General features: G+C 38.7%; 1 protein-coding gene across 3 annotated transcripts; it reads right to left on the reverse strand.

Moving 5' to 3' along the window:
* Window positions 1-321: 321 nt before the first annotated feature.
* LOC139552753 (uncharacterized) lies at window positions 322-10,937 on the reverse strand. 3 transcript variants are annotated; one of them, XM_071364785.1, is made up of 5 exons: window positions 10,718-10,937; window positions 10,360-10,477; window positions 9,614-9,674; window positions 9,256-9,373; window positions 322-5,397 (listed from the first exon to the last, which is right to left on the reverse strand). In XM_071364785.1, exon 5 carries the CDS (start codon window positions 4,806-4,808, stop codon window positions 873-875), a length of 3,936 nt encoding a protein of 1,311 aa, XP_071220886.1. In that variant the 5' UTR covers window positions 4,809-5,397; window positions 9,256-9,373; window positions 9,614-9,674; window positions 10,360-10,477; window positions 10,718-10,937; the 3' UTR covers window positions 322-872. The 3 variants fall into 3 exon arrangements, with proteins under 3 accessions (XP_071220886.1, XP_071220887.1, XP_071220888.1); XM_071364786.1 differs by having other exon boundaries at window positions 9,614-9,677; XM_071364787.1 differs by lacking the exons at window positions 9,256-9,373; window positions 9,614-9,674.
* Window positions 10,938-22,684: the final 11,747 nt, after the last annotated feature.

Genomic DNA, 22,684 nt, shown 5'->3' on the forward strand with positions numbered 1-22,684 from the left:
CTTCATTTTTAATTTGTTTGTAAAAAATTCTAAAAACATAACTTATAGGCCAGTGACACAATATCTCTATTTAATCAATTCAGGCTGTAACACAACACAATGTGAACAAAGTCAAGGGGTGTGAATACTTTCTGAAGGCACTGTACAGTATTTGTTAACAATTACTTTGTTTACAAACATTGGAGTAAAACAAGGTAATAGTGGGTTCTGATGGGGTACGACAACTGAACTAAGCTCATGAGGCATTTATTAGTTATGCATTGGGTCTATGGAATTTCTTATAAGCTATATAAATAAATAAAGAGAGTCGCACACTATATATAAACTCCCAGTCATTTATTGGGTAAATTGGAATTTATTATGCCATAATAACATGTGAAATAGCTTCCACTCTAAAATGTATTTAATTACTTTTGCAGATTTTAAATAATTAAAAAATAATGTGACAATTCAAAAATGTGATAGTACAATATTGAAAATATATACACACACAGTATAAATATGGCCTAAAAAGTAAAACAAAAATAATTGTGTTTGTAAAAAAGAATCACATATCGTATAAAAATACAAAAAGAAAATAACAGTCAGATACAACAAATAATGTTCAATATAATATGGAATATGGTAAATTTACATAAAAGCTCTATATACTTTAACACAAGCTATGAGATAAGGATCGCATAAACAAATGCAATGTTCTGTACTTTTGCCCAGAAATCATAATCGAGGGTCTTGACAATCCCACCAGTGCTATCATAATTACAACAATATTCATAGACAACATATACAGGCATTCTTCACAGAATAGTGATTTTCTTCCATTAGATTGATTAAATACACTTTTCAAGAATGGCATAGTACAGACAGAGAACCTAGTACCCATAAGGCAGTGTGCTGTAGTCTGGGAAAAGCCTCCGCTTGTTATACACTATTCTAAATCGTTTTGGGGCAGAGCGGTTTTTTAAAGTGAATCTCCTCTTGTCCCTGACAATCTGGGTATTCTGTGTCGATATCTCATCTGAATTGTCCCTATCTCTAAGAAAGTCATTGACCAATCCTATGAGAGACTCCAGATGTACTAAAGCTGCATTGGAATGATGTAACGTGATCCCCTTAACTTTCATGCATTTCTTTCCATTGTGTGTTTTGTATCCGTATGTCTTTGGTCCACCCGATACAAACTCCACAATGTGATCACCTGGATCTAACTCGCTCGTCAGGCCCCCCAAGAACTCATTTAGCTCTGGCATCCAATCTCCAGGCCTACTCACAAATATGACACTGTCTGTGTCATGGTACAGTGTTCGTTTCTGCAGTTTTTCCATGAGGTCGTAGAGCTCCAGTCTAGCATAGGCAGTTGTGAAAGCGGCAATGAAAACATTAACAGGACCAGGAGAACTGTGGCGCTTCTCAATGTACTTCCAATTCACCATGACAACATCATCATTCAAGAAAGAGATATTAGAAACATCTATCTCAGGAGAGAACACACAGTTCAGAAGTTCCTGCAAATCTTTAATCAAAGTTGTGTTCATTTGATTTGCTCTTTGGCCAAACTTTCCCCAAAGACTGTTCAGAAAAAGCTTAGCAATTTTTCTCATGGCCTTGTTGACAACAATCTTTTCACGGTTCAGCTTAATACCTTCTGTTTCCTCATATCTCTGAAGGTACGCTTCTTTGCTAACTTCATCAGCTGCACTATGAGGCCACCCACTGGCCTCTTGTTTGTCTTTTAGAAAGGTCTTGACATACTCAGCGAAGAGAGATTCAGACTTTTCGGGGAAATGCCACACTTCAATCAGTTTGGCAACTTTGTACCCCTTCTCAATGGCTTTAGCCATTTCAACAGTACACCATACTCCAGTTAGAGCCCTTTCCTCATCTGAGTGAGTACACTCAGTCTCTTGATTCTCTGACTCAGAGCAGATTCTGCAGAGTGGAAACATGAGCTTGCCAGCAGCACGATATGGTAGCACAGGAAGATACAGACCCTTTGGGGGGTATACTTTGGCTTTGACGAAACCAAAGTATTTGTCTAGTGGCTCAAATTCACGTGCAATTATGTTAGGGTGTCCGATGGGGTAAGCCTTTGCCTTATTTACAAAGGGATAAAGTGACGTGAAATCATAGTATTGGATTGTCTCCCCTGGTTGCACTTTGTAATGCAGGTGGAGTGCGTTCGTCCTACCCCCAAAAAAGGCATCTCTGGGTTCCATGGGCTCAGGCATTTCAAAGGTTTTCAAGAACGTCTGGACCTCTGGATCTGTCTTTTTGAGATCATTCCAATCATGATCCCACATTACCTTCACATTCAAATTGTGGTCCTTTTGCAACGAGCTGATTTTGTCCTGGAAACGCTGATGCATGACACCAAAGGTAATTTTGGTCTGCTTACAAAGAGCATTATAGTCGTAACAGTCTGGGCAACCATGAAAATAGCAGCCAGCGTACTCATAGGCTGTGGTGCCATCATCATCCTCTGAGAAACCATCCAACGAGTACTTGCCCACCCGTTTTTCTCCATCGTTCAGAGCATGCTTTATGGATCGTTTTTCCTTGTGAGACAAATACTCCAACCATTGAATAGATGGATTAGAAAAAGTCTTCTGACTTTGGATGTAATTGTCTAATGGGGGAATGGCAATGGTATTTTCGGGTAAGAATTTTGTGCGGTAGATTTTCATGCACAGGGAAGCAAGAGTCACACATTGCAGTGGGTCAACCTTTGTAGTGCTAAGGACCTCTTCCCTAAACCGTAAGCATGCTTTCCGCAGAATGATCACATCATTCTTACAATATTCTGCCATCTCTTTCTTGAAGTCAAACTCAGATTTTGATTCAGATTTTGATTTGTGCCACTGCAGAAAGTTCTCCCTCTCTTTCTTCATCATGGTTCTGTCACCATATAATTCAGGGGAGGGGTACTTGCCAATGTAATTCTGGTTTTGCTGTGTGTTAAACCAATGTGGGAAATATCCCTTCTTGTCATTTTCAAAGCCCATTGCCTCTGGCATGTCACTCAGCTTCATTGATAAAAAACTGAGACTATCAATGTATCTTTGTCTAAAGTCTTTGTCAATAATGCATATAAGCTTGCTGCCTTGTGCTGTGATTTTTGGTGTAATCATGTTGTCGACTAGATAGTTCATCAAAAAATACCCATCATATCCCTTTGAGTTGTGGGCTATGAATGTATAGCCGTTGTACTTGTTTGTTCTGTATTTTTTATAGAAGGCTTTAACACAGTCCTCTCCCTCTGCAGTCCAGGTTTCCCCATGGAAATCCATACAGCACACAAAGTTGGGAACGTGCTCATCTGTGTCTTGTCTTGTCTCAAAGTCATAGAAGATGTACTTCTCACTAGGCTCCTCGGGTTCAAGTTTTTGAATGAAACACTGATGGCCTTCTTCTTCCATTTTAACAGCTTTACAGCAGTGGCATCGATTAGCTCCACATTTGTGCTCCTTCGGATTGGCCACATTAATAGTGTAACATCTCTTACACTGGGAACAGTATTTGGTTACATCACACGTGGAAAACATTTTACCAGAGGCTTTATTCAAATTACGAACTTTGTGCTGTGTATGGCAGAAGTTAGATCGGCAGATACGCAAACACTCTGTACACTGGATGGTCTGCTTTGGCTGATCTGGGCACTTAGCATGATGACAGACATTGCAGCAATTCTCACACTTGTGGTCATTCTTTTTGCTATAGCCAGCATAGCAAAAGTTGCAAAAATAGCTAACTCCCAGAAACCCCTTTGGGTTTTTGATACCATAGTAATGGTCATCATGCAGGTACAGAAACACTGTTTTGGCATGAGGTTTTTTTAAAGGTGTTTTAAAGTGTTTTATATCTGACCGTTCACGGTAAAATACCACTATTTTAACACCCAGATTCTTCTCAAATGTGTTAATGTCTGATAAAGAAACCTTAGTGAGCTCAGATAACCCAACTGAAGTCTGCAGATCTCTGCCTTTCTGCTCAGCGTCACTCGTAGTCAATCCTGGATCTAAAAGCATTACTACACAAGTGGCAAAGCAAAGGTTGTTGTCTTTGTTAGTGAGTACAATGAGGTGCCTACACTTTTTCTTAATTAGCTCACTATCCAAGATATCTGTCACCTTTCTACGTGGACCAACACCACCCTCAAGATTGTGCACGATTTGTACAACAAGCTCTAGGGTGTCATCAGTCAATATTTCTTGGTTACTCTGGACCACCTGCTCGATTAACGAAAAAAATGTGTTAGGTTCCACTTCTCCATTTGGCAAACGGGCTGAGACTGGGAACACAAAGTCACCCTCCAACTGTAACAGTCTTACATCATTAGCACCGGCCAGTTCTGTCATTTTCTTTGAAAGTCCATCTATTGCCTCTAAAATCATAGCATAGAAGACGGCATAGTCGTTCACATCATCCCGACTCATGTCCAACCGCTGTCTAATTTCAGTTGTATTGAACTTTGCTCGATTAATCACTCTTATGGATCTGTCTATGCCGTCGTCACCTTGCTGAAGTCTCTCTAAATACGCATTCAAAGCACCAAGAGGATCCATTTGCTGAGCATCATTAGTGGATGAATGAGCATCATTTTCACCTGCTGTTAAAGGCAGTGAAGGCAGGTTCTGAGACTGCCCATTATCTGTGTTGTTAATTTGTGGGAGGTGTGGGGGAACAAAACCAGGGGATCTGGCATTCAGTTCATGAGCTATATTGGTAGGGGTTGAGTCCATTGAATCAGAAACTGGTGACCTTTTGGGGGCTCTGTCCAATGGCTCATCACTCTGTCTTTTCTGAGCCATTTCAGTTTAAGATAAATGTAACTAATGTCTGTGAGATGTAACGAATAACCAGGGGTAATTGTTCCGGTGTGTTGGTTTCGTGACACTAGTTTTTTGGCTGAATTACACTTTCACAGGGGTGCACCTGGCATCTTTCAAATTACGGAAGGGGATGAGACATTTGGCCAATAGACTTGGCCGAGACTTGCGGAGAGAAGGGGGTGGAGCTAGCAAAGAGACTCCACCCTGGTTCCGCCACTAGCTTTAGTATCAAATCTCATACCTCTAACTCCAGAACCTAAGGAGGAGGGATTTTGTTTCTGTGTTGCCGAGAATATATACATTAAACAATCAGTTCACAACTTTGTAAATTAAAATGATGCATGTTTAACATACTTATTAGTCCAATGGATAATTTGTCTTTTCATACAGGTGATATTAGAAACTGCTCAAGGCTCTTGTATTATTGTCCTAGCCAATTTTAAAAAATGTATAGAGTACATATCCAAGATGAATTTGAGCCAGCTTCTGCAGGGCAGCACATCTTCTGGCTTCTTGTAGGTTCTCCCTCTTGATGTTTCTTATAAGGATCTGGTCTCAGCTATGATACCTAGAATATAAAATACAAACTTGTGATGAGTTTTATTAAGCGACTTGATTTAAGAACATAAAACTGTCATTTTAGTACAGTAATCTTGTAAGGAGAAGTTTTATGAAAGGACAAGCTCTTCTCCTAGTTCTTTAGTGATGGGAATCCTACAATTCCTACGACAGGGTAAGAGATTGTTATTTAGAACAATACAACTAAAACAGAAATGACCCAACAACATTCAAACTCTAATTTTACACCTGGAATTTGTGAACACAACTACAGTAGTATGCCATTCATTTCTAATCTACAATTCCATCCCGAGCACCAAGGGGGGAATCCCGACCCGAGTTAAGCGCAAGTAAATGGAAAGGAATTCCCTTTTAATGTGCTGTTCACTCTACGTGTATTCTCACCTTGAATTTAAGAATGAGATTAGCCTGCTATTCAACTGCTATTCGTTTGGGGTGAAGACCATAGAAATTAAGGTGTGTCGGAGATGTGTCTACAGATACATCATATTCTGACCTTGACTTAATTCCCTTATAAATCCACCACCTTTGTGTGCAATGAAACGATGAATAAGGTTGAGTAACCTGTTAGTTCCAAGTGGAACGACATCTACTTTATTTTTTAAAGATGCCATGTGCAAATGACAGTACAACGCCAAACATACCGAGTTGATTTATGATTCCTAGAATGTTTTAATTGTTATACACAGGCTTTTCACTGTATTTTTTTAAACAATTTGTATCGTGTTAAATATTAGCCAGTAACGGTAGCCACCGTCAGTTTTACCCACATACATTTATAACTTTCTCTTTACTGTTAGTTTTACATCATTCCATTACATTGTTAGTTTACCTTTATTTCCTCTATCACGTTCCTGTGTTTGTTCCTCAGGATCGCAAGCAATAGTGGATCATATCAGGCTAACGTATTACAAGTAGTCCCAATAATTTGGGACATGTAGCCTATTTGAATCATTATGGCACGCAGACCATACACAGTATCTTAAACCTGAAGCACGGTTCACAATGACTGCACTGTTGTTATCTCAGTTCTACGATTAGTGAGGATTGTTCGGGTAGATTTGTAGGACTACTGTTCATCCCCTATTGTACACTTTTCTCACCTTCCAATTGTTCATGGATTAAACAATTGATTAATCAGACCACTGGATTTTTGGTTCACCAATATATTTTGTTCGTAAAACAATATTATTCATAAATACTTTCCTAACCCTAAATAATATACAAGATCAGAGTATTTTTAAATCTACCAATTGGTGCTGGAAATGAATGGAAATGAAATGAATATGTACGTATTTACATGGCTTTCTTTCAATGATCCCTAATATTCTGAACCGGTCTCTCCATATATTCAAATGAGTCTGTCGAGATAATTCAAGTTAAAAAAGGTACACCAAATTTAAGTGGATGGCTTGAGATAAATGTACTGAAAAAGTTCAATGAAAGGCGTACAAGTCTGAATCGGGCCCCAAGAGCATAGAATAGAATGCAAATGTATTGTCCATATGTATTTGGACAGTGAAGCTAAAATGTAAATTTATTGTATTATAAAAAACAAATGAAAATGATATTATTTTATATTATTTCAAATGCTTAGAGAAAGAGATTTTGTTCAACAAGAAACACTTTATTCTCCAAAAAGATAAGGGTAAAAATGATTGACACCTCTAAAGATACTTATAAATAAAGTAGTCAAAAGTTTAGTATTTGGTCTTATATTCCTAGCACGCAATGACTACATCAAGCTAGTGACTACTGTAACTTGTTGGATGCATTTTCAGTTTGTTTTGGTTTTGTTTCTGATTATTTTGTTCCCAATAGAAATTAATGGTAAATAATGTACTGTGTAATTTTGTAAATAATAATAGAATACAATACCAGTCAAAAGTTTGGACACATCTAGTCATTCCAGGATTTATTAATTATTTTACTATTTTCTACATTGTAAAATAATATAGAAAAAAAACTGAAGTATTTAATATACTCTATAGATCAATAAAAACACAGGCTATTAAAATGTACATGCAGTGCCTTCGGAAAGTATTCAGACCCCTTCTTTTTCCATATCTTGTTATGTTCCTGCCTTATTCTAAAATGTATTAAATAGATTTTTTCCTCATTAAGCTACACACAATACACGACATGGTTCAATGTGCCAACAAATCAGCACAACCTCCTTTTTCAGATTGCTGGTGTCTTGGAGCTAAAATTGGGATCATGTATACTGTGCTAATGACGATCCAAAATTGAGTAATGGAAAGCAATATTCAAATCTGCAAACAAGGCATTTGTGGTAAGTATATTGTGGGCTCCATCTTTATGCACAAACACTATTCAATAATTGTATTTATTTATTCATTTTTATTTAACTAGGCAAGTCAGTTAAAAACAAATTCTAATTTACAATGACAGCTTACCAGTGAACTGGTGTCTTGGACAACTGCCTTGTTCAGGGGCAGAATGACATTTTTTACCTTGTCAGCTCGGGATTCGATCCAGCAACCTTTCGGTTATTGGCTCAACCACTAGGCTACCTGCCACCTCATAGCAATGTTTTTTGGAGAATGCGGGCATCGATCCCGCTACCTCTCGCATGCTAAGCAAGTGCTCTACCATTTGAGCTAACTCTCCAGCTGGAACAACTCATACAGTGATACGTAAAACTATTTAAAAGGCTCTTGAATCAATAAAGTAAAAGTAATACTACACAAACAAGGTGATTAAAACCCAGAAGGACAGCACAGGGGCATTTCCAGTTTGACTATAGAGCCTGATGATATGTGAGTCGGCCTTGTGACTTCCCTTCCACTCTGTCTGCTGGGATCTCCTGTTTGGGTGTCTGCTTGTTGCAGGGGGCCAATGGGCAGAGCTGGGAGGATCGTCAGCTGATGTAGCATACCTGGGTAGGCTTGGCCTGCAGGCTATAAAGGGTGGCCTCATCAGCCAACACTCTCTCTCTTCCCTGACTGGCAGGCTGGCTTCCACCACCTTATGGTTTTTTGGTCTGTTTCACCAGACAACACCCTCTCCACACACTGCATACACTACTGATCCTACAGATGTCCACAGCTTGTTACATTTTGTATTTATTCATATTTAGTTTAATAAATGAAGAAAAAAAATCAGAGGGGGTGCGCGTAACATTTTTGAATTTTTAAAGCCTTATTTAGATATTTGTCTGCTTATAATTCAGGATATTTGTCTGGCTATTTGTCAATCACAATTAGAAGACTATAAAGCACTACACACAAGAATACATGGTATTAATCGATAGAATAAAGGCGTAAACAATGTAGTTGGCATCTGTTATGATTTTACTGTCAATTCTGCTCTTCTCGTGGAGCGAGGTTTATAGGCTTCCCGCATTTTTCTAATTACATCAGTTGAACTGTTTCTAAGGAAATGAAAGGCAAAAGTGTCAATTGCAAAAAAAAATATTGGACGTTAGCCCGCGGTCAGTACCCACCCGTTCGTAAATGCACTAGAGAGATGCTGAAAAATTATATTTTTCCACTCCTATTTCTTTGGCAAAATGTACATTTGGTGTTTATTTCATGCAATAAATACTTAATCATTCACAAATAAATGTTATATTAGGCTACGTGTTATAGTCTGACCATCAGTGTCAAGACTTCAATAAGCAATACTATTCCATATCTAAAGTTCAAAGGTGCGGTAGAACAGGGGGTGCTGCCGTCGCTGGTGACATCAGGAAATTACCGGCAGATATAGATCCATTTTCCCTTCGAATTTGACAGCAAATATTATGAAGATCTGTTTAGCTCTCATAACATTTGTGTACATCTGAATAATACATTTGGATCCAACCCTAAACTTTACTACATACCTTAAACACGGTCTCTTCTGTGTATAAATGATCTTCTATGTTCCAGTCGGCTTTGTCAGTGTAAGCCACTTCTAGATTGCCCCAGGTTCTCAGATGCTGAACTGTTTAGCTGGTAGGTCTGTATAATGTGATGAAAATAAGAAACATGACATGATTTATGGCATTCACACACCGGTAAACTCTGCAGTAGATATTACAGACATAACATAACTTAACACTACAGTCAACAGTGCCTTTTGGTAGTGAAGCAGCTATCCCACAAACAGATCTCTTAAAAGTATTTCAATGATTATCAATGCAAACAATGTTACAAAAAGCTCTTGAAACAAACGGAACATAAAAGTAAAAATGCACTTACAGAGGGATTTACACACACATGAAGGGAGAGGAGAGGCATAAGCAGCTTCACTGAAGATAGTCTGCTGAAAAAGTTAGGCAATCTTATATATGTGACAAAGGAAATGGATAGTCCAATCACAGGCTTACACGATAGTATGATGTAGCCATGCTTAGCCTGTGCAAAATACCGTGGGTGTGACACATCTATTAGAAAGCACTGTCTCCTAGTTACAGTAAATAACAATCTCTCTCTCTCTCTCTCTCTCAATTCAAGAGCATTATTGTCATGGGAAACCTATATTTACATTGCCAAAGCAAGAAAAATAGATAAACAAAAGTGAAATGAACAATAAAAAAGTCCCAAAAGTATAAAAACATTTCAAATGTCAAATTATGTATATATACAGTGTTGTAATGATGTGAAAATAGTTAAAGTGGGCGGCAGTTAGCCTAGTAGTTAGAGTGTTTGCCTAGTGGTTAGAGTGTTGGACTAGTAACCGAAAGGTTGCAAGATTGAATCCCTGAGCTGACAAGGTAAAAATCTGTCGTTCTTCCCCTGAACAAGGCAGTTAACCCACTGTTCCTAGGCTGTCATTGAAAATAAGAATTTGTTCTTAGTAGTGAAGCAGCTATCCCACAAACAGATATAGATCCATTTTCCCTTTGAATTTGACAGCAAATATTTTGAAGATCCGTTTAACTCTCATAACATTTGTGTACATCTGAATAATACATTTGGATCCAACCCTAAACCTTACTACATACCTTAAACACGGTCTCTTCTGTGTATAAATGATCTTGTAGGTTCCAGTCGGCTTTGTCAGTGTAAGCCACTTCTAGATTGCCCCAGGTTCTCAGATGCTGAACTGTTTAGCTGGTAGGTCTGTATAATGTGATGAAAATAAGAAACATGACATGATTTATGGCATTCACACACCGGTAAACTCTGCAGTAGATATTACAGACATAACATAACTTAACACTACAGTCAACAGTGCCTTTTGGTAGTGAAGCAGCTATCCCACAAACAGATCTCTTAAAAGTATTTCAATGATTATCAATGCAAACAATGTTACAAAAAGCTCTTGAAACAAACGGAACATAAAAGTAAAAATGCACTTACAGAGGGATTTACACACACATGAAGGGAGAGGAGAGGCATAAGCAGCTTCACTGAAGATAGTCTGCTGAAAAAGTTAGGCAATCTTATATATGTGACAAAGGAAATGGATAGTCCAATCACAGGCTTACACGATAGTATGATGTAGCCATGCTTAGCCTGTGCAAAATACCGTGGGTGTGACACATCTATTAGAAAGCACTGTCTCCTAGTTACAGTAAATAACAATCTCTCTCTCTCTCTCTCTTTTTCTCTTTCTCTCTCTTTCTTTCTCTTTCTCTTTCTTTCTCTTTCTTTCTTTCTCTCTCTCTCTCTCTTTCTCTTTCCTTCTCTCTCTCTCTCTCTCTCTCTCTCTCTCTCTCTCTCTCTCTCTCTCTCTCTCTCTCTCTCTCTCTCTCTCTCTTTCTTTCTTTCTTTCTTTCTTTCTCTCTCTCTCTCTCTCTCTCTCTCTTTCTCTCTCTCTCTCTCTCTCTCTCTCTCTCTCTCTCTCTCTCTCTCTCTCTCTCTCTCTCTCTCACTCAATTCAAGAGCATTTTGTCATGGGAAACATATATTTATATTGCCAAAGCAAGAAAAATAGATAATAAACAAAAGTTTTCATTTTATTAGCTAAACAAAACTTGTTTAAACAGCGAAATTGTCGTGGAAGTCAGCCTGGTTTGCATAGCGATGATGAAAATAACGTAATTTAAGCTATAATGTCATCACAGCGTTGATATAGCAACAGACGCTAATAGTTTATCGAATCTCATTTGACATATCAATCCATGCACCCATTGTAACTTCTAGGACGATTTGAACCCACTTATCCTAAAAATGTCACAACGTTTTCCCATCATTGTAAAGTCCTAGTTATTTTGTTGCTTTGACAAAATAATTTATTTAATGTGATACATTTACAGTGCGTTCGGATGTTATTCAGACCCCTTCCCTTTATCCAGTTTTTTTTTTTACTTTACAGCCTAATTCTAAAATTGATTAAATATAAAAATCCTCATCAATCTACACACAATACCCCTATAATGATAAAGCGAAAACAGTTTTTTATATGTTTGCAAATGTATTAAAAATTTAAAAATTTAAAAACTTATTTACATAAGTATTCAGAACCCTTGATTTGAGACTCGAAATTGAGCTCAGGTGCATCCTGTTTCCATTGATAAAGTTCCTTACTTTTTCCCCCTTCCACTTGCCTCTTCCATTTTTGCGCTAATGCTGCAATTAGTTGGTTGTAATTTTGGGTAGAGTAGACATTTCCATATATTTGTGTTAGCTGCATGTGTGATATAACTCCACCAGTCCTATTAATGATATCATTTACAAACATTAAAAAACATTTTTTTTTTTAATATCAAAAATTAAAGCTTTTTTTAATCAATTAGTATATTTTAGTTTAACCACAATATTTGATGGATTATTTGTTCTGTATTTTCTGGTGGATTAAACTGAAATTGTATCCAACTTTCTATGGCTTGTTTTAAAAATAACGATATTTTGGAGATGATTTCATTTTCAAATAACCGAAAGTAGTCATGGCAGATAATATTCACATTTTTGGTGACTTCAATATTCACATGGAGAAGTCCACAGAAAAGGACTTTTGGAGCCATCGTCGACTCATTGGGTTTTGTCCAACCGGACTGGGTTTCGTCTCCGGACCTACGGACCGGACTGGGTTTTGTTTCATTGGGTTTTGTCTCCGGACCTATGCTTTGCAACAGTCATACCTTGGATCTAATTCTGTTTGTTTGGAATAAATATTGTGGATCTATATGTTTTTCCTCATAATCCTGGAATATTGGACCACCATTTTATTACATATGCAATCGCAACAAATAATCTGCTCAGATCCCAACCAAGGAGCATCAAAAACTGTTCTTGGACAGCCCAAAGATTCATAGATGCCCTTCTAGACTCCCTCCACCTACCCAAGAACGTTGGAGAACAAAAATCTGTTAACCACCTAACCGAGGATCTAAATGTAACCTTGTGTAATACCCTAGATGCAGTCACTCCTCTAAAAACCAAAAAAATGTGTCACAAGATATTAGCTCCCTGGTATACAGAAAATGCCAGAGTCCTGAAGCAAGCTTCCAGAAAATTGGAACAGAAATGGCACTCCACTAAACTGGAAGTCTTCCGACTAGCTTGGACTGATAGTACCGTGCAATATCGAAGACCCCTCACTGCTGCTCGATCAGCCTACTTTTCCAACCTGATTGAGGAAAGTAAAACAATCCAACATTTATTTTTGATACTGTCGCAAAGCCAACTAAAAAGCAGCATTCCCCAGGAGAGAATGACCTTCGCTTCAGCAGTGACGAATTCATTAATTTCTTTGATGAAAAGATCATGATCATTAGAAAGCAAATTACAGACTCCTGGAGACACTAGAGTTTTTTAATCCTGTATCTCTTGAAACATTCACAAAAATAGTCATGGTCTCTAAACCTTCCAGCTGCATACTAGACCCTATTCCAACTAAACTACTGAAAGCGCTACTTCCTGTGCTTGGCCTTCCTATGTTGAACATAATAAACGTCTCCCTGTCCTCCAGATGTGTACCAAACTCACTAAAAGAGTCCGTAATAAATCCTCTCTTGAAAAGGCCAAACCTTGACCCAGAATTTTTTTTAATATATCGGCCTATATTGAATCTCCCATTCCTCTCAAACATTTTAGAAAAAGCTGTTGCGCAGCAACTCACTGCCTTCCTGAAGACAAATAATGTATACGAAACGCTCCAGTCTGGTTTTAGACTCCATCATAGTACTGAGACTGCACTCAGTACTATGACGGGTAGTAAATGACCTTTTAGTGACGTCAGACCAAGGCTCTGCCTCTGTCCTCGTGCTCCTAGACCTTAGAGCCGCCTTCGACACCACCGATCATCACATTCTTTAGGAGACATTGGAAACCCTAATTGGTCTACATGGACAAGTTCTTTCCTGGTTTAGATCTTATCTGTCAGAAAGATATTAGTTTGTCTCTGTATATGGTTTGTCCTCTTGTCGGTGTTCCGTAAGGTTACGTTTTAGCACAACTATTGTTTTCACTATATATTCTACATCTTGGTGACGTCATTCGGAAACACAATGTCAACTTTCACTGCTATGCGTATGACTCACAGCTGTACATTTTGATGAAACATGGCGTAAAAAAAGGCCGTCCTACTCCTCTCCTCTCTACCTAACTTCCCCTCACAGTCCCTTCAGTTTCCCTTTGGCTGCTCAGCCTACCTTAGTTATCCCTCACCCATCATTGTCCTGCCATTCCCAACCAATCAGAGGGCATGGAAATAAGCCTTGAATTGTACATCGCATCTCCTCTCATTCTATCTTGGTTCGTGCAGGTGACTGTGACCTCCTCCTCAGACCACTTGCCGGTACGCCTAGAACATTTTTTATTTTATTTATTTTTATTTATTTTATTTATCCGTTATTTTACCAGGTAAGTTGACTGAGAACACGTTCTCATTTGCAGCAACGACCTGGGGAATAGTTACAGGGGAGAGGAGGGGGATGAATGAGCCAATTGTAAACTGGGGATTATTAGGTGACCGTGATGGTTGAGGGCCAGATTGGGAATTTAGCCAGGACACCGGCTGCTCTTAACACCCCTACTCTTACGACAAGTGCCATGGGATCTTTAATGACCTCAGAGAGTCAGGACACCCGTTTAACGTCCCATCCGAAAGACGGCACCCTACACAGAGCAGTGTCCCCAATCACTGCCCTGGGGCATTGGGATCTTTGTTTAGACCAGAGGAAAGAGTGCCTCCTACTGGCCCTCCAACACCACTTCCAGCAGCATCTGGTCTCCCATCCAGGGACTGACCAGGACCAACCCTGCTTAGCTTCAGAAGCAAGAAGCATTGCCCTGGGAACCAAGAGGAGTATCTCAGTTTCAAGGTCTCAGCTTTGAGAGAAGCCTTGTCAGTAACATGCAGTAACCAACATTAATAAGTATATAAGGACTGAAAAGGGAAAGCCCTTTTCGGAGTTTTAATCAAGTTTGAATTGAGTTTGTGAACATCTCCGGACGTTATAATAAAGATTGATTAATTTACATTGAGTTTGAGTCCTTAGAGGTGAATTTCCACGACAACTTCATGTTACTTTGATACGTTTCAGCCATATGTTCTACTGAATGACTGTTAGTATTCTTTAATAACTCTTAAGGATCTTTACATATCGGTGTCCCACCCACGGGACGGTTGAGCTATTGTGCGCTAATGCGATTAGCATGAGGTTGTAAGTAACAAGAGCATTTCCCAGGACATATACATATCTGGTATTGGCAGACAGCTTAGATTCTTGTTAATCAAGCTGCACTGTCCAATTTACAGTAGTTATTACAGTGAAAGAATACCATGCTATTGTTTGAGGAGAGTGCACAGTTATGAACTTGAAAAGTTATTAATAAACCAATTAGGCACGTTCGGGCAGTCTTGATACAACATTTTGAACAGAAATGCAATGGTTATTTGGATCAGTCTAAAACTTTGCACATACACTGCTGCCATCTAGTGGCCAAAATCTAAATTGCGCCTGGGCTGGAATAATACATTATGGCCTTTCTCTTGCATTTCAAAGATGATGGTACAAAAAAATTACCCCATTTTTTTCCCTTTGTACTGTCTTTTACCAGATCTAATGTGTTATATTCTCCAACATTAATTTCACATTTCCACAAACTTCTAAGTATTTGCTTTCAAATGCTATCAAGAATATGTATATCCTTGCTTCAAAAATTTTAAAATTAAATGAAAAGGTCCTGAGCTACAGGCAGTTAGATTTGGGTATGTCATTTTAGGCGAAAATTGAAAAAAGGGGCGGATCCTTCAGATTGATGTTAGAGTTGCCAATGCTGCTTTACATATTGTTTATAGTATGTAGTATTATTCCGTACTGCCATAAGTGTTATTATTGCAAGTGCTGAACAAATAATCATAGTGACTACGTCCGTCTCAGCTCGCTTATTCAAATCAAATCAAATCAATGTCTTAATCAAAGTTATGGCTTGCTTCTTATACGCTCATCGTTCCCTTATGCCATAGTTTGTACATCTCAATTGTTATCTATATAGGTCCTATATAGGTCTATCACATTAGTATCTTACTCATAATTTTAGGCAATGTTGCCATTATGCATTTCATTTTTTTGCTAACTTTGTGTATTATAATTAGCTCATGTGCTTTTCTACATGAGGAGGGGATACTATTTAATGTGGTTGGGTCTGTTACTATGTTTGCCAGTGACAGTCTCTTTCCTTTCAATTTTTTTTTTTTAAACAAAAAGTTCAGTAGTAGAACAATATAATTCCAGTTCATATTGGGAGGGCTGTTTTGTCTGTATATTGTCTAAAAATGTGGATACTCGTGTTGGTATTTTCTTTCCTTTTTAGACCACATAATAAAATACTTCAAATGGTAGGCTAACCACGTCTCTCTCTCGCTCGCTTTCTCACTCTCTCTGGGTATGGTAACTTAAAGAAGCAGTTATTATCCAGTTACACAAATCCACAAGGAGCCAGTAGAAAACATATTTATTTAGCAAGTCAGCCATATCAGCTATGGTTTTTAAAAACACACATCACGACAAGAGAGACAACACAGCACTACATAAAGAGAGACCTAAGACGACAACATAGCATGGCAGAAACACACGACAACACAGCATGGTAGCAACACAACATGGCGACAACATGGTAGCAACACAACATGGCAGCAGCACAAAACAGGGTACAAACATTGTTGGACACAGACAACAGCACAAAGGGCAAGACTGTAGAGACAACAATGCATCACGCAAAGCAGCCACAACTGTCAGTAATTGTGTCCATGATTTAGTCTTTGAATGAAGAGATTGAGATAAAACTGTCCAGTTTGAGTGTTTAATGCATCTTGTTCCAGTCGCTAGCTGCAGCGAACTGAAAAGACAAGCGACCCAGGGATGTGTGTGCTTTGGGGACCTTTAACAGAATGTGACTGGCAGAATGGGTGTTGTATGTGGAGGATGAGGGCAGCAGTAGATATCTCAGATAGGGGGGAGTGAGGCCTAAGAGGGTTTTATAAATAAGCAACAACCAGTTGCTCTTGCGACGGGTATACAAAGATGACCAGTTTACCGAACACTATAGAGTGCAGTGATGTGTCCTATAAGGAGCATTGGTGGAAAACTTCATTGGAATATATCTACAACTTTTTCAAAATGTAAAAAAAATGGATCAACCTACCACAAAATTGTTTTGCTGAAATATCTCCAAAAGTTGTGATGACACTGAGGATTTTTTTTTGTTCAGCAAGAACAGTGACAGGCAGGGAAAGTTTTGGGGAAATAATTTGGTGACATCTTGTGGTCTTTATGTAAATTACAGGGGTCTAGTTACCCCCTACTACCCTTGGCCTATGTGAATTATTAATAATACAAAAGCCTGCTGGTAAAAGCCTTACGAGTAGACCATTTAGAAACCTTCTATGGATATAGGCTACTTGGCGAATGCATGGCCAGAATAAGAAAAACACCAGACTGCTGTTGATGCAGGGTTCATTATAGCATGGTAAGGGCATATAGCCTACATGTTTGTTTTTTTACACACATCCAAAATAATAACAGGAGCTGTCTAAAATAATGTAATAGCCTAAGTAGATAAAACGGGGATGTCCGCTCACTCTTACCATACCATACAGACTCATATGTATTTTAAAGTGATCTCAAGAGCCAAACCCTATTGCTAGTCTTGATTACTTGGCAAATGCATTGGGCAGGACAAAAAAACAGCCTGCATTGAGAGGAGGAGTGGCTTGGTTTAGAGGTTGTGGGCACAAAAAGCACGTCTCCCTTGTTCCATGTTTATATCCCTTACAAAAAAAGGTTTCAGCTTTGAAACAGCAGTAAAGGTGCAGTAACTGCAGTCTACTGTGGTATTTTGGACATAGTCATTACAGATTACACTGCAAAAATTACTTTAGTAAAAAAAACTATTATTTTGGACGCAGTATTTGCAGCATAGTTCACTCTGACCGCAATGTTTTTTCATAAGGGTGGGCATAAGACACGTTTTCCTACTTTTCAGCTCAATGCCTTTTTGAACATATGAACTTTCATGTGCCTTAATAACCAAGTCGTATCTAATCTGTAAAACGAAATAAAATATGAAATCGAGAAGCTGTTTAGCAAACACAGAAAATACAGAACCTGCCCAGCCATGATTGGTTGAGATAGTGAGGGTGCTGGGACTTTCACGAGAAAGCGAGTCCATTCTGTCACTCAATGCTTATATTTCAAATGGCACGTCCTGATCTCTGCTACCGCGGATATTTGAAAGATCAATCATTGGATTTAATCATATTTTTCTTCATGGACAACATGCGAAGTGTAGCTACAGCTTTCAATAACAGTGTTATTCTGAATACAGCTGCTGTTATCGATACAGCTTGTGTCTACTGTACTGTTGGCAAAAGCAGTCTGGTTGAAGCCGAGTGGGAATGATTATTTAGAAAAGGTTTCAGTCTGCCATGAATCATCATCATAATCCATACACAGCAGGTGCACTGTATCAAAACGTAGTTTTCATTGTTAGCTATTAGTTAGTTAGGTAACGTTATACAGGTAACAGGTAAGTTATTGCCAGCTAGCTACAGTGGCTGAGCTGGCCAGTTACATTGTGCTGTTAATGTTGATTGCTGATGTGCTAAATCATGCATGATATGATGATAATCTTTGTCATGTTTAACCAGTTAGCTACTGAAAATAGGTTCAGTTGTGGTTACAAACATTAAAAAACATTTTTTTTTTAAATATCAAAAATTAAAGCTTTTTTTAATCAATTAGTATATTTTAGTTTAACCACAATATTTGATGGATTATTTGTTCTGTATTTTCTGGTGGATTAAACTGAAATTGTATCCAACTTTCTATGGCTTGTTTTAAAAATAACGATATTTTGGAGATGATTTCATTTTCAAATAACCGAAAGTAGTCATGGCAGATAATATTCACATTTTTGGTGACTTCAATATTCACATGGAGAAGTCCACAGAAAAGGACTTTTGGAGCCATCGTCGACTCATTGGGTTTTGTCCAACCGGACTGGGTTTCGTCTCCGGACCTACGGACCGGACTGGGTTTTGTTTCATTGGGTTTTGTCTCCGGACCTATGCTTTGCAACAGTCATACCTTGGATCTAATTCTGTTTGTTTGGAATAAATATTGTGGATCTATATGTTTTTCCTCATAATCCTGGAATATTGGACCACCATTTTATTACATATGCAATCGCAACAAATAATCTGCTCAGATCCCAACCAAGGAGCATCAAAAACTGTTCTTGGACAGCCCAAAGATTCATAGATGCCCTTCTAGACTCCCTCCACCTACCCAAGAACGTTGGAGAACAAAAATCTGTTAACCACCTAACCGAGGATCTAAATGTAACCTTGTGTAATACCCTAGATGCAGTCACTCCTCTAAAAACCAAAAAAATGTGTCACAAGATATTAGCTCCCTGGTATACAGAAAATGCCAGAGTCCTGAAGCAAGCTTCCAGAAAATTGGAACAGAAATGGCACTCCACTAAACTGGAAGTCTTCCGACTAGCTTGGACTGATAGTACCGTGCAATATCGAAGACCCCTCACTGCTGCTCGATCAGCCTACTTTTCCAACCTGATTGAGGAAAGTAAAACAATCCAACATTTATTTTTGATACTGTCGCAAAGCCAACTAAAAAGCAGCATTCCCCAGGAGAGAATGACCTTCGCTTCAGCAGTGACGAATTCATTAATTTCTTTGATGAAAAGATCATGATCATTAGAAAGCAAATTACAGACTCCTGGAGACACTAGAGTTTTTTAATCCTGTATCTCTTGAAACATTCACAAAAATAGTCATGGTCTCTAAACCTTCCAGCTGCATACTAGACCCTATTCCAACTAAACTACTGAAAGCGCTACTTCCTGTGCTTGGCCTTCCTATGTTGAACATAATAAACGTCTCCCTGTCCTCCAGATGTGTACCAAACTCACTAAAAGAGTCCGTAATAAATCCTCTCTTGAAAAGGCCAAACCTTGACCCAGAATTTTTTTTAATATATCGGCCTATATTGAATCTCCCATTCCTCTCAAACATTTTAGAAAAAGCTGTTGCGCAGCAACTCACTGCCTTCCTGAAGACAAATAATGTATACGAAACGCTCCAGTCTGGTTTTAGACTCCATCATAGTACTGAGACTGCACTCAGTACTATGACGGGTAGTAAATGACCTTTTAGTGACGTCAGACCAAGGCTCTGCCTCTGTCCTCGTGCTCCTAGACCTTAGAGCCGCCTTCGACACCACCGATCATCACATTCTTTAGGAGACATTGGAAACCCTAATTGGTCTACATGGACAAGTTCTTTCCTGGTTTAGATCTTATCTGTCAGAAAGATATTAGTTTGTCTCTGTATATGGTTTGTCCTCTTGTCGGTGTTCCGTAAGGTTACGTTTTAGCACAACTATTGTTTTCACTATATATTCTACATCTTGGTGACGTCATTCGGAAACACAATGTCAACTTTCACTGCTATGCGTATGACTCACAGCTGTACATTTTGATGAAACATGGCGTAAAAAAAGGCCGTCCTACTCCTCTCCTCTCTACCTAACTTCCCCTCACAGTCCCTTCAGTTTCCCTTTGGCTGCTCAGCCTACCTTAGTTATCCCTCACCCATCATTGTCCTGCCATTCCCAACCAATCAGAGGGCATGGAAATAAGCCTTGAATTGTACATCGCATCTCCTCTCATTCTATCTTGGTTCGTGCAGGTGACTGTGACCTCCTCCTCAGACCACTTGCCGGTACGCCTAGAACATTTTTTATTTTATTTATTTTTATTTATTTTATTTATCCGTTATTTTACCAGGTAAGTTGACTGAGAACACGTTCTCATTTGCAGCAACGACCTGGGGAATAGTTACAGGGGAGAGGAGGGGGATGAATGAGCCAATTGTAAACTGGGGATTATTAGGTGACCGTGATGGTTGAGGGCCAGATTGGGAATTTAGCCAGGACACCGGCTGCTCTTAACACCCCTACTCTTACGACAAGTGCCATGGGATCTTTAATGACCTCAGAGAGTCAGGACACCCGTTTAACGTCCCATCCGAAAGACGGCACCCTACACAGAGCAGTGTCCCCAATCACTGCCCTGGGGCATTGGGATCTTTGTTTAGACCAGAGGAAAGAGTGCCTCCTACTGGCCCTCCAACACCACTTCCAGCAGCATCTGGTCTCCCATCCAGGGACTGACCAGGACCAACCCTGCTTAGCTTCAGAAGCAAGAAGCATTGCCCTGGGAACCAAGAGGAGTATCTCAGTTTCAAGGTCTCAGCTTTGAGAGAAGCCTTGTCAGTAACATGCAGTAACCAACATTAATAAGTATATAAGGACTGAAAAGGGAAAGCCCTTTTCGGAGTTTTAATCAAGTTTGAATTGAGTTTGTGAACATCTCCGGACGTTATAATAAAGATTGATTAATTTACATTGAGTTTGAGTCCTTAGAGGTGAATTTCCACGACAACTTCATGTTACTTTGATACGTTTCAGCCATATGTTCTACTGAATGACTGTTAGTATTCTTTAATAACTCTTAAGGATCTTTACATATCGGTGTCCCACCCACGGGACGGTTGAGCTATTGTGCGCTAATGCGATTAGCATGAGGTTGTAAGTAACAAGAGCATTTCCCAGGACATATACATATCTGGTATTGGCAGACAGCTTAGATTCTTGTTAATCAAGCTGCACTGTCCAATTTACAGTAGTTATTACAGTGAAAGAATACCATGCTATTGTTTGAGGAGAGTGCACAGTTATGAACTTGAAAAGTTATTAATAAACCAATTAGGCACGTTCGGGCAGTCTTGATACAACATTTTGAACAGAAATGCAATGGTTATTTGGATCAGTCTAAAACTTTGCACATACACTGCTGCCATCTAGTGGCCAAAATCTAAATTGCGCCTGGGCTGGAATAATACATTATGGCCTTTCTCTTGCATTTCAAAGATGATGGTACAAAAAAATTACCCCATTTTTTTCCCTTTGTACTGTCTTTTACCAGATCTAATGTGTTATATTCTCCAACATTAATTTCACATTTCCACAAACTTCTAAGTATTTGCTTTCAAATGCTATCAAGAATATGTATATCCTTGCTTCAAAAATTTTAAAATTAAATGAAAAGGTCCTGAGCTACAGGCAGTTAGATTTGGGTATGTCATTTTAGGCGAAAATTGAAAAAAGGGGCGGATCCTTCAGATTGATGTTAGAGTTGCCAATGCTGCTTTACATATTGTTTATAGTATGTAGTATTATTCCGTACTGCCATAAGTGTTATTATTGCAAGTGCTGAACAAATAATCATAGTGACTACGTCCGTCTCAGCTCGCTTATTCAAATCAAATCAAATCAATGTCTTAATCAAAGTTATGGCTTGCTTCTTATACGCTCATCGTTCCCTTATGCCATAGTTTGTACATCTCAATTGTTATCTATATAGGTCCTATATAGGTCTATCACATTAGTATCTTACTCATAATTTTAGGCAATGTTGCCATTATGCATTTCATTTTTTTGCTAACTTTGTGTATTATAATTAGCTCATGTGCTTTTCTACATGAGGAGGGGATACTATTTAATGTGGTTGGGTCTGTTACTATGTTTGCCAGTGACAGTCTCTTTCCTTTCAATTTTTTTTTTTTAAACAAAAAGTTCAGTAGTAGAACAATATAATTCCAGTTCATATTGGGAGGGCTGTTTTGTCTGTATATTGTCTAAAAATGTGGATACTCGTGTTGGTATTTTCTTTCCTTTTTAGACCACATAATAAAATACTTCAAATGGTAGGCTAACCACGTCTCTCTCTCGCTCGCTTTCTCACTCTCTCTGGGTATGGTAACTTAAAGAAGCAGTTATTATCCAGTTACAC

Source organism: Salvelinus alpinus, chromosome 24 (assembly GCF_045679555.1).
Source record: "Salvelinus alpinus chromosome 24, SLU_Salpinus.1, whole genome shotgun sequence".
Lineage (NCBI taxonomy): Eukaryota > Metazoa > Chordata > Actinopteri > Salmoniformes > Salmonidae > Salvelinus > Salvelinus alpinus.

Bases quoted from the DNA above. Each gene is read 5' to 3' on its own strand.
- LOC139552753 (XM_071364787.1), bottom strand. From the start codon at position 4,808: ATGGCTCAGAAAAGACAGAGTGATGAGCCATTGGACAGAGCCCCCAAA.